This window comes from Atractosteus spatula, chromosome 14 (assembly GCF_055471065.1).
Source record: "Atractosteus spatula isolate fAtrSpa1 chromosome 14, fAtrSpa1.hap1, whole genome shotgun sequence".
In the NCBI taxonomy this organism is placed as follows: domain Eukaryota; kingdom Metazoa; phylum Chordata; class Actinopteri; order Semionotiformes; family Lepisosteidae; genus Atractosteus; species Atractosteus spatula.
The window spans coordinates 39,572,224-39,585,351 of NC_142719.1; the positions used below are offsets into that span (position 1 = coordinate 39,572,224).

The 13,128-nt window shown below is 41.4% G+C and overlaps 1 protein-coding gene across 3 annotated transcripts in view; it reads left to right on the forward strand.

The window, feature by feature from the left end:
- Positions 1-13,128, forward strand: part of pdlim7 (PDZ and LIM domain 7) — a 52,540-nt gene that overhangs the window by 7,074 nt on the left and 32,338 nt on the right. For all 3 annotated transcript variants that reach the window (XM_088932149.1, XM_088932151.1, XM_088932150.1), the window contains exon 2: positions 456-554. In XM_088932149.1, coding sequence (XP_088788275.1) covers positions 456-554 — 99 coding nt within the window. The remainder of the gene's footprint in view (positions 1-455; positions 555-13,128) is intronic.

Sequence of the window (13,128 nt, forward strand, 5' to 3'; positions counted from 1 at the left end):
AGACTATCCTTGCTTTTATAAGCATCTGATAGGGATGAGCAGATCTCTTCATCTGACTGTGAACTTGCATGAAAGACTACATGGACTTTTTTTTTCCCTCTCCTAGAGTCATACATATGGGTGTTTTACAGGGCAGTACATGAATACTGATGTAAATAAAGTATTATAATTTCATTGATAGTGGGTTGTACGTTAGGAAATTGTGATGAATCCCATGATCCGTGCAAATACTGTGAATCGGTTCCGTTTTTACAAACTCGGTAAAGGAGTGCTAGACTCCTCCAGATGCAGTAACAAATATAAAACTAGTGCCATTGTCAGCAACTGATCTATTTTTGTTTGTAAAGTGGAGTCTCCAGGGCTGCCTGGCTGTTCATCACTGCTTAAAAGATGCATGTGCATTGATTATTCTCGGACACAGCACATGTATAATTTTTTGTTCTTTTCCTGTCCAGGCCATGAATACATACACCGTGACACTTAAGGGGCCAGCTCCCTGGGGGTTCAGACTGCAGGGAGGGAAGGACTTCAGCATGCCCCTCACAGTCTCCAGGGTAAGAACTTGATTTCTGGCTTTCTCTCGCACGCCTGGGCCCTAAATCCTGGTGGAGTGTGAAAGTTGCTCTTGCATCCACATAAGTGCACCTGGTGAAAGTCTGATTGAAGTTGACCCAGCACAGAAAATCCAGAGGAAATTCCTGTGAAGGCCGCACAGCACAACCCCTGGTGCACCGTGTGCAAAGCTTATTAGAGCTCCTGAAGCAAATAAGACGGATGGTTTCATTTACGTGGGGTAGCAAAGACTGCATTATTCTGGTATGTGTGCATAAGCAGAGTGCTGCAAGGCATATAGTCCATGGGCATCGCCTGTCCATGGCATTGACGCGTTGCTCTGCAAGCAACATGTTTTGTTTGTAAGCACGGCTGTTGCTCTCGGGACTGACTGCAGGGGGCCATTTCTGAAAATGTCCCGGGTATCTGCGTCGGGACATTTTACTGCGTGATAACGTATCCGCATGTGTTGCATTATGGGTGGGAGGTGCTGAGCCCAGTGGTTTCCAGCTGTTCTATCGAAGTGCAGCCGGCTGATTCCTGGCACTAGACACGTGAGGAGCTGCATTTCATGTGTAGTAGTCGGTCAGGCTTTGGTGCCTAGAGGTTTGGAGACCTGTGGGGAAAGTGTTGAGTACCATCCCCTTATTATTGGATCAACCAGGCTATGAATACAGAAAATAAATATGGGGGAGCTTTTGTTCCCTAATGGATTGAAACCCCTTCACGTGTTAAAGACATTTCATTGCCAGCAACTACTGCTGCACGCCGTATTGTTGTGCATTTGATAGATAAACTTTGATTTGATGTTTATATTCTTGCCTGTTGCATGTAGAGGCAAAAGTTAGGAAATGTCAGCTCCAGTTTGATTTCCAAGTCCTTTTTTTAATAAAGGAACAGATTGATGGCCGTGAGAACAATTTTTTTTATTTTATATAAAAAAAAATTAGAAATCAAACCACATTAAGACATGATTTTTACTCGCCCTCTCCAATTTCTAAATCCCTGTGGATTATAGTAATCCAGGATGTAGCCTGTCTTCGAGATTTTACTTCATGGAAGAATTTCCTGCGTGTGTTTTTTTAAGCTTTTTTTTCTTGATTTTACCGAATGTGTACATGTCTGTATGTGTTCTGATACTGGATGTGTTTCTAATTTATTGGAGAGGGTATACTTTCTGGTATTCACTGAGAATTTAATCTTGTCAAGGCTGAGTTGGACTGGTGAATACACTAGTCAGTTACGACATCCATTTTAGGTAATAAGTGATCTGGTATTCATTCTAAGGTTGAGCTCCATTCAAGTCCTTTTGGATAGTTTACAAGGCAATTAAAAGGCCTTCCGAAACATGGAGGTCATGCAAAACAAATAAATAGTTGCTCTGCGGGCTGGTGACCTGTTTGTACAGTGATAATAACCATAGCAACTTTGTTTTTCTCCAGTTCTACCTGGAGCTCACTGGAATTTAGACTGGACTGTATTTAGTTCATTATTGCATGAGCATGTTGGAGTCTAGAGACCCCACTGAGAGCTGTGAGGCCAGTTGGGAGGACTTGTCCCCTCAACCTGGATTAAGCCGTTTCCATGACTACTGGATGGGGGAGGCATGTTTAAGATTTTGAGGTAGAGCGTTTAGAGACGTCCCCCAGCCTTCCAGTTTCAAATGGTCATTTATATCGATTTTTTTTTTATGGACCTGGTTTTTCCAGAATAAAAAAAAAGTCTGACAAGAAGACTAATGGTATTCATTCGAATTCCCAGTTGTCTCTTCTCAAAATCGGACATTTCTGGACAAGCCTGTCGCTGCTTGACACCAGATGCTGAAAAACAACTTGATCAGCGCTGCCACTCCCTTCTCTAGAGCTTATGATTTCATCCTTTTTTTCTGCGAATTGTCTCCCAAGACAGGCTTCTCCACAAAAGGAAATGCTGCGATTCATTTTGCTCAAGAACTCTGTGTTCTGCTCTGCTTATAGGTCAAATAATTGTAGTGCAAGCAATTACAGCTGTACGTACGGCTCTGAGTGCCTTCAGCTCTCCTCCTGCCCTTCTCTCCCCCTTTGCCTAGTATTTCCAGCCCTTATTTGTACCGTATTGCTTTCTGTACACAAGGGTTCAGCATCCCAGCTAACTGTTGCCAGTGGGCAGGCATTCAGCAGTGCTGTGCATTAATAAATCTTCAAAACCCAGAGTCGTTTATCGTTACTCAGTTTTTTTGAAAACGGAGGCCTGTTCTGTAAATATTATGACGTGGTTTATCTTTGTCAAGGTCTGCGATCCTCCCTCACTCCTGACATTACTGTAAATACTCGCTCCCCAGTCCTCCCCTGCACTGTTGCACACTGGGAAAGTCTGTCCTTCCATAGTCATTTTGGTTTTGAAATGCTTAAGCTCCGCAACCACAGTCTCAAATTCCAATCTGCTGTAAAGAAAGATTGATTGTCCAGCGTTAATAGGAATACCATGCACTGCTCTAAAGAAAAGGCTACACTTCAATCGCCTCGCCCTGCCATCTTTGACAGGTTAAGAGCTTCAGCAACATTTCCGTCCTTATTTTAATAACTCAAAAGCGTTGAGATCTTGCGGGGGGGGGTTTCAGTGGGTTTTTGTTTTTTAAATTTTGACCATAGAAATAAAAGTGGAAAGAAAGATTTCCCCCCCAACACTGTCATGGGGAAGAGCCTATAATTTTGGCAAAAGTGTTTACTTAAGAAAGGGCATTGAAAACAGATGTGTTGTCGGTGAGATGGCAAGACGAGGCTTGAGCCCTGCATATTTATTGTTGGTAGGAATTTGATTTCAGCCTCCACAGGCCTTGCGCCTCTCTGGATGGGGGTTTGCGAAGGCGTGTGTTAGCAGGTGGGGGTGGGGGGGGAGTGGAAGGGGACCCTCAAGCCACTATGCTGAGATCACCTCGCAGCACAGTGTTAAAAATAACTTCTCCGCTGCTGGTCTTGAGTTACAGCATTATGAAGTAAGAAGCTGCTATTTGTTTCTGGTTCTTTTGGAATGCTGGTACATTTTTCGAGGTCTTTGTAATGTGACCATGTGCCCGCTGCTTTATTTGGAGTGTTCAATTTTCATGAGGGAAGTTCGTCCAAGAACAGCAGAGAGCACTCACATTTTAGGACATGGCTGGCCCAGAGCCAAATAAAACTGCACAAGGGAAGTCCATTCTTTTTGCAATTCTAATCTATTAATCTGAACTGGAGCACAAACGTCTCTGTCTAAGGGCCTGAGCTAGTGACGCATAGCTGAGAAATGCAACTTTAGTGTGCTGCAACATTCTGGGTGTCCCCTCCTAGTTACAGTGCACTCCACCTGACAGAACCTGACAGCAGTGTAGCACTGTAATTGCCAGATCAATCCTTTTCCCACCTTTATTCCTTTGTAATGTGGTTTTGTTACTAAATGTCAGCTGAGCACTAAGAAGAGCCTGCAGTCCTTTGTGACTTCTTGAAGGGACACATTTTTGTGGAGCACAAGCAGCTTCTAACCTGGGCATTGCAGTGTTAAAAAAAAAAAAGGAGGATTGAGAGTCCTAAAACCCTGGTATTATGACCTCTTCATTGCAGTCATATAGTTCCTGTACTTTCTAAACTAAATTAATCTGTTGGAACAAGTAATAGGTTTATTCCATGCTGAAAAAAAGAAGAAAGAGAACACAACGTTTCTCTTTCTCCACGGCCAGGGTTTCTCAAGGCTCCACGGCCGAAACGTTGTGTTCTCTTTCTTCTTTTTTTCAGCATGGAATAAACCTATTGCTTGTTCCTTTGCAACCTACGCATGCTGACGCAACTACCCACCTAAATTAATCTGTTGACACACTTTTAATACTGCCTCAGTCCTCCAGTGTCACCTATTTCCTTTGTATTAATTTGTCTTTGTACTGGTGGGTGATCACATTGTCTTGTCCTTCATCCTTTTTCTTATTTGCAGTACTATATGAGGTTGCAGAACCTGATTCTGCCTGGGCTCAAATGGGGTTTTTCTCTGCCCACTAGGGGTTGTTAAAGGGCTTAGAGTTAATATCCTGACACCAACATTCATGACCTATTTTTGATGCGGGTTTGAACTGTTGCCATTCTCTCTAAGCCATGTTTCTCTGCTTCGTTGAGTTTATGCTTGTTCTTCAGAGGTTGGCATTGCACATTTTGAGTTCATAATCTCTTCCCTTTTTTTGGTGCAGCATCCTAAAAAGACCTTTCACATTTATTGAATCAGCAGATGCTTTGATCCAAAGTGACTTGGTGTCATCATCTCGTCAAGATGCAAAGGGTGCATATAACCGTAACATAAAACCACAAAAAACTGTAAACAAAGTAAAAGTTTTAATGAAGTGCTCAGGAGTTCAGTGTGTCTTGGCCTGCAAGCAGTAGTAATGCAAGAACATAAGTAATGGGTCTGTGGGTTTAGTATTCTAAAGATCTGAGTGTTTGAAGATCAGTCTAATGGCACATGCAGTAGTCCAGCTATGAGGTGACTGGATGAGGAGCTGGGTTGTGTTAGGATTGAGGTATGGGCAGAATATTGCAGATAAGACTCCCTGGAGCTGCCACAGGTGAATTGATCAGAACTGCATGGCCACAAAACCGTAATTCCACATGCTTGCAGGGAGATGAGTTAATCCAGTTTTGAAAACGCACTGCTCAGACCTGATGGGTGGAAGTAAGCTCCATTTACTATTTCAGTGCATTTCTCCTCCCCCCCAACATCTTAATGCAGGTTCCTATGTGATGCATGGTTCCACTATAGAGCTTATAAGGCAAGAAGCAGATTGCTAGGGTAACAGTGCCAGGTAAGGTGCCTGTAAACAGGTCTCGACAACTCTAGCTTTTATTCCCAGTTGGAAAAGCTGGTTTTGAAGTCTTTGAAACCGTTCCTATGTAAAACAGTGACCTTTTACGATACACCACACAAACTGTCTTCATGTAAACCAAAAACAGCCTGTGAAACAACGAAGGCACTTCTTATTCGCCCAGTTGGATTGTTTCTCATGGTAAACCACTGCTGTAGGAGGGGAAGTCGATTTTAACGTGAGCTAGTTGTGGTCAAGTGTATATTCCTCAAAAAGGAAGAAGCGCGCACTTAAAGCAAAGGTGAAGTATAGTTCATGGAAGATTTCCCATTACTTTAAAAGTTCAGGCTTAGGAGATTTGTACATTACAAGCTGGAAACATCATAGGGAGAACTATTCAGATAGTTTCATATGACACTGCAGTGTATGATATTCGTACTGATTATTTACTTCTTTTAGAGAAACTTTGTAATTGAGATTAAACTGCTTATAAAATATGCAGTATAAAGGTTTTTCATTTGTTTACGATGTATTTAAAATGTTGTAAAATCCGCTGTGCTTGTTTTACCCCCTAAAAGAAGAGCTTGGTTTTTCTTGGTCTCCCCATGTTTATTGGAGTGCTATTGTAGGTGTGAATTAAAAGCATTTCACCTGGCTTCAAGATTTTGATCACCTTCCCTATGATCTACAGTCTCGTAGACTCTGGAGATGTCTCCACCCGATAGGCCCCTATAGAGAGTCAGTGTTTTCTGGATGCGAGCTGTGAATAAATGACTGTGTGCATGTCGGGACAGTCCCTTGTCCTTTAATCTTTTCAGCAGGCCTTCGTCCAGTTATTTTGTCCTCAGATTCCTGAAATGCCTGCACTATCTCAAAATTCTCACTTATTTACTGATCATTCACCTCGATGGTGAGCCTCATTTGCCTATTCACAGTAGATTCCAGCAGCTCAAAGAAGCCAGATGTCATTTTTTTATACGCATAATACGTATGACTCTGTCAAAGTAAAAAAAAAAATGTCATGCATTCTGCTGCTCCAGATGCAATCTGGGTGATTGCTACTACGATTGTGTGCTTAACATTACTTTGTAAATTAAAATATAATTCTAAATTTGCCTTGTATTTGTGCCCTTTCATAAAATTGTAATCTTTCTGATTTGCATGCCTTGTGACTCTGGATATCTTTTCTCGTTTCCTCACTGTCACTGTGAGTTTATCTAGGGTCAGGCGCTGTAGTGTTTTTTTTGGCACGGTTGCAGGTGTCTCACGCTGTAGAAGAACAATCGATCTGAGATGAGCACGGCGGTGATGTGCCTGTGCACACCTGTTTCTGTGCATGAGTATTACTAAACTCCTGGGGCTGCAGTCTGTTGCGTAAGCGGTCTGTGATGTAGGTGTTCTCGTCTGCTACCTGTCTCTTACACAGCTTACACAATGCATCACCTGAAAGTGTCACACTCCCAAAATAAGTAGGCAATTGGTATGAATCTCAGTTTCAGTACTTGGAAACAGACCAGCCCCTTTTTTTGAAAATGTAATCACTGAAGACTGTCATTCTTACAGATCCTATTAATTGCTGCTTATTTATGACTGTGCTTTGCTGGAAAATCTTTTGGGCATTTCTAAAGTCATATGTCTTGTCAGTCAATGACATTTTGGTTTGAATGTGGGGTCTTCAGGCACTGAGCAGCCCTAATGGAAGTTAAATGTGCCATTTTCTCTTGAATGGTCCTGGGATTATGTGCAGGCCACTTGCCAATTTAGCCAGTAAAGAGTGCACCTGTTAACATGTTTATTTGCAAACCTTCTGCCATGCCTGCAGTGACGGGCCTGCAAGGTTATATTACCAGGGCCCTGTATCGGTGATCCAGTGTGTAATACCCTTCCCCCTTGGAGGGGTACATGTTGCATTGGCTGAAGAGGAAAGTGAGGCTCCCAAAGCCCTTTCCTGATGGCCAGAATACGTCTTTGAACTGTTAATGCTCAATGTTGTGCAGTGACCTCCAGGACACTATCTGGGTGGTCTTCCAGTTTAGAGATCATTCCTTCCATATTAGGTGGCAGAAGGCCAAGGCTTATTAAATAGAGGGAGAGAGCGATGGGGACCAGTGGCAGGAGAAATAAAGGTCAGATTTGTGAAGAAATTTTAACAAGCAGAAAAAGAACTAAACAAGCCTTCGAACACCCTTGTTAAAAATACCATAATTTCCCAAGTTGGACTTACTGGTTATTTAATTTTATACTTATAATAAACTTTATTTTATTATTTTATACACTCCCTCGTGCACATTGGGAGTGTACACCATTAAAAGCTTATTAATTATAGACGGTGTTTGTTTCAAGTACGCCGTTATTCCCATTGTTTTGAGCATGCTTTTTTATTTCTTTTCCAGAGCGATTGCCTTTGAAAACTTCAATCTTCTCCGGTGTCCGAGAGTTGTCAGTGTTGCCAGCATATCTCTTGTCAATGACTTTTGTAGTTGATATTTTGTTCATAGCTGTTTATTGATCATTTCTGTTGTATTAAAATCATGCTGTCCTACTCTGTTATTGGTTATTTTCCAGCCTATTGATATGATGATATGGTGTGTCGTTTTCTGCCCCTCTTTTTTTATTGATGATCTGGAGCTATAGAGTTATTTCCATCTCCCTGGAACCCTGACCTCAGCAGTTCAGTGCCACAGACCCGAGTGACGGAACAGCTGTGAGGTGGCACAGAGCCAGTCCCACATGTGTTCATGTCCTTCACTCTGGGACAGAAAACCCTACAGCCTTTTCCCTGTCTGACAACAAGGTCTGAACCGCGGTAATAGGGTGTCTGTAACACATTGCTCTTCATCTAAAAAAAAAAAAGCTTTTTCTTCTTGAGGTTCCCCTTGGAATAGGGTGGAGATTGAAATTAAACATCTTCAAAGATTTGGGATGCCCCCTCCCTCCCTCCCCCTTGTTGGTTTAACTGTACCCACTGTTACTCTGCCACTGTGAACGTGATGAGAAAGTGATGGAAGTCAAACTACACGTTTCTCAGGTACACCATGGAGACAGACGAGGTGTGAAGAGCATACAGGCAGCACACTTCTAGGTTTTGGGTGCACCATTTGGTGTTTAATATCTGCTGTAATGGAAGACTAGAGCTGAAATCCTCTGTTATTTATCTCCTTAAGTTAGTTGGCAGCTATTTTCTCATTTAAAACTGCACTCCATGTATATTCAATAAGACGTTTAGGTCAAGTATGCGTGTCCATCAGCCCAGTTGCTTACCAATTCACTGGAATTTTGGGAAGCAGACGGTGATTCATCTGGCCAGATATGGCTTCTGTTGCTTTGATAGGCTGGTATAACCAGTTAGGAATGCATTAATGTAGCTGACCATTTCAACTACGGTGGCTCGCGATCAATCAGTTTAATGGTAATGAGAGTAGAATTCAGCTTGCAGCATTTGGTTTCGGTTGTACAACACATTATAAAAGTACAACACAAGATGCAGCTGTACTGTGGCTCCTAGGTTAAAATAAGCCTGTTACGGTTACATCACTCCTCCCTGGGAGGAATGTTCAAAGTCTTTGGGGAGGGGGTTTGATGTTTATTTGAACTGAGTGCCTGAGGTGAGTCTGATCCTTGGGATTGACCGTTAAGACTACGCTGCAAATACAGGAAATGAAGTGGAGGTAAAATCCCAGTGAAACCCTGAAGAGTGTGTCTATTCAGGAGGTTCTTGGCTTTGTGTGAGCTTGTCGCAGTCTAGATGGAAACGTGCTTTACAGACCAGCCTCTCTGGTGCTGGAGTCTTTTTTTTTTTTAACCAATAAAATCTGCTGAAAGTGTGGAAATAAAGCAGGCTTGCTTTAGGTTAACATTCTGGCTCTAGAGAGTATATTTAGGGCCTGTATACTGCACAATGTTCATGTTATATTCAAATGCTTGTGGGACTCCTAATCTTTAAATAGAGCTACATGGTAAGGCTTAGAAACAGAAGCCTTTAAAGCAGATAAAATAGCCCTATGTAAAATGCTCCCTTTTGTTTTCTGCATTCTATTGGTACAATTTTGTTTATTCCCCACATGATTTAACATGAAAACACTGGAAATGTCCAGTAGAAAATGTTACATTAGAATATTATATTTACATATGTTTAAGTACTGTAGAGAGCTATGCCTGTTAATAACTATTAAAGCCATTAATAGAAAAGAAATGCAAAAAGAAACATTTGTAAATATTTAGTCCCATATTTAAAATTTCACTTTACCCTAATGGAAAAAATACAAAAACCGAAATTACGTTCAGTGTCTGTTACAATATTTGGTTTACAAAACTGGAAGTCATCAGTCAAGCATAAACCTAAACAATCTGTCCATAATCTGAAGGTAAATAAATGAATTGAATCTGCAGCAAGGTGCCTGCAGGAGATACAAGTCATTAGTTCACTTTGCTGCACTGGCCACAGTTAATGTTTTCATCTGCAAGGAAGAAAAAATGATCTGAAGCAAAAATAAATTGAAGAGAAGTCTGGCTCCCTGTACAGCACAGATAAAGGAAACCATCTCTTCGTACAAAATTGTCTGTAGTGTTTCTTTTTTACTATTTGCTTGTTTTGTCTGTGTTAGCAGTAGCCAATAAAACAGTGGTTTTCTTGTCAGTCATTCATTTCGACACATTAAGAAAGAGGAAAAAGCTATTTCAAAACCACCAACTGTAAAAGTGACTTATTACTGAAGGCTGCTGTAAATATCGTGGTCAAAGAAAACAAAGTGCAGTAAAACAACAGGGGCTTAAAATGTCTTGGACAGAAAAGCGGTCTTGCTTTTGGCCTTTTAACTGATGGAAACCAAGCAATTTGCAAAAAAGCATAATGCGAAATGACTCCATGCGCTATGTGGTGATAGTTTGAACCTGTTAGAACAGGTTAGTTTCCAATACGTGTTGGAATAACTTCATTGCCTTAATGAAAGCACAGTTTTACCTTTCCTTGTCATCCAAGCACAGTGATGCAATTGCTTTACAAAAACAGCCAGATGCCAGCTCTGTGTTGTCCTGTCTTAATTGCCAAGGTCAGTTTTATTTCTTGTTTTTGGCCTTCACTAGCTGTTGCGAGTACTGTATCTTGCTGATGAATGAGAACAACACTGGCGTTTGTTGATTAACCTCTGCAGGGTTGGACTCCGGCAGTGCAGGAACAGGATTTGAGGTTCTTGACTTATCCCAGCTCTCACGGCCCCTCCAGGAGTGTGCGGTCCTGGAGCCTTAGTGAGCTCATGTCTGAGGGGAAGTGAAACTCCATGCCCTTTTTGGTTATAAAGCCTGAGGTCACATCAGCGGTTTGCCACAGAACTCTGGAGCTGACATCACCACATGGTGAGGAGCCTGGATTTCAGAGATGGGGGTGCGAGTGTGACTGCTGCTCAGAGCATTCTCTCCCTTCGCCCTCAGCACAGTTTCCACCACTCAGTCTGGCACAGACCCCTGTAGGATTGAACTCCTTTTCTCCAAAATGGTTTAAGAAACTTTAGGGCTATAAAAAAGGGGTAATTGCTTCTTTGATTTTTGCCTTAAGAAGACCAAATTGCTAAGGCACTGTACCCATTTAGCACTGTAAAACATTGGTCAGCTTCACGTTTTCTTTAATGAAATAAAACGCACGTTCTAAATTTACCGAGCCAATGTTATCTAAAGAGCCCAACATTTTTACTGGAGCCAACATAGTAAAATACCTTGCTCAAGATGCTTGCCCACGAGATATGAAACCACGGCCTACCAGTTAAAAGCTCAGAACCTTAACTGCCATTCCGCATTGCAGTCTACACACTTACATGTGTATCTTACAATGGTAAAAGGATTAAACAGATCTCTGGAATTGTGTATACGTTACGTCTGATCATTTTTATAGAAATAAGCTCTCGTATTACTAAACCTGCTACCTTGTCACGGATTAGAGTTTGTATAGGCGAGTCACACTGAGTTGTACATTGTACAATTTTACTAATGTTTCTGGCCCCCAATTGTACAGATTTGTTTCTCATAGTAATATATTTCTGATTACTATCTGGATTATATTTCAGCATTACAGAACTGACAGGCTCTCTTTTTATCTCAGTACATTGAACCAGTCCTGAGGGGCTGTTAATGGTACGACGCACAACTGCACTTATCTGAAAACCACATAGTGGTGTCCAACTGAATTGTCAAGTGTATTATATGATATATAGGTGTATATTTAAGGAGTAATTAAATAGAATGTTCTGTTATTTTAAACATGTACATGCATTTTTTTCAAAGGGTTTTGGCTTTGTTTTCCTGTAAAAAACATGGCAGATTTATTTGAAGACCGGGCCAGTTTCTCCTTTTTCTAAACCTAAATTAAATATGTAGAAAATTACATTGTGGATGTCTGGAAACAAGCCAGGTCTGAAACATATTGATAAGTCAGCTGAGTGGATTTACTTTGCATTAATCAAACTCTAGGGTTTGCAGACCAGATGCTGGAATACATAGCAGGCTGTTTGAGACTCCAGTGTTTTAAGGATATTGGAGTTTTTGACACACATCGGTGGTCTCTTGTGGCTTCCAATGGAAGTTTATTAAACCTTTGTGAGCATGTATTGGCATCTTCAGACTGGGGGGGAAAAAGCACAGCCAGGCTCTGTGTTAGGGAAAGGCAAAGATTATAATTAACCATCTGGAGTTTTTTTTTTAGACTCAAATAAGTTATCACCTGCTGACTCTGAAGTTTAGGTGAGATGTAATTAAAAAAGACCTCTTTTACTGCTTGTAATATGCTTGGTTGTCTGTACTGTAATAGTCTATTAATTTGTATTTATCAAGTACAACACTTAATACTGTACCAAACATGCGTTTGGCTACTATGAAACCATTCATGTTATTATGCCTGTCAGTTAAGCTGACCATCCCAGTTGGATTGGAATGGGGTGAGGTGTCAGCAATTCAGACCTTAATTTTCAGCTTGCTGTGTAAACTGGTAACCCATTCAAAAATGAAAATGATGCATACAGTATCACAAGAAAAGGGATGAAGGTCACTTGTTGCAACAAATGTCAACCAAATAGCTTCTCCTTATTTATTCTCTTTTTAAAAATCATGTTTTCATGTTTCATTGTTGCTGTGCATTTTCATTTTCTCCTGAGAGGGTTTCCCAAAAGCATGTTTTGATTCTCTGATCTGCCCGTCTTAAAAACACCTGATCTTCCATAATTTTTTTTTGCCCTGGTCTGTAGACGGCATGAAGGGTAGCGCACACCAGTGTTGGAAATGACCTGAGCAGAGGACAGCATTAATGGGGAAATAATGGCACTTTCATTTAGCGTCAGCAGCGAGGTACTTTGTCTTCATACACCTGCCAGGGAGCAAACGAATGGCACAGGGCAGCTGCCTCGTGCTGGAGAGCAGAAACAACACCAAAGGCAATTTGTTTTCAAAACCACTGACTGGAAAGACATCTCCAAAAACACAGCCAGCAGTAATGGTCTGTTAAAAGATGACACCGCGTTCTGTAAAACCGAGCAATTGTTCAGATTACAGTAACTTGGTCTGGAAGTGGCTGGCTGTCTGGAGGACAGTGGGAAATGGCATCAGGTGAGCAGTTGGCAATTGTAGAGAGATTATTGAAGGTAATCCAAGCCAAGACATCACTGTATCATATGGACTTTAAGTCTGAGGTAAAATGTGAATTAAATGAAGTGATTTATGGGTTCGCCATATGCACCACGTCCTGCTATATTGAAATGAACAAAGTGGGCAGTCTTGGCCCAATACTTCTGCAATAG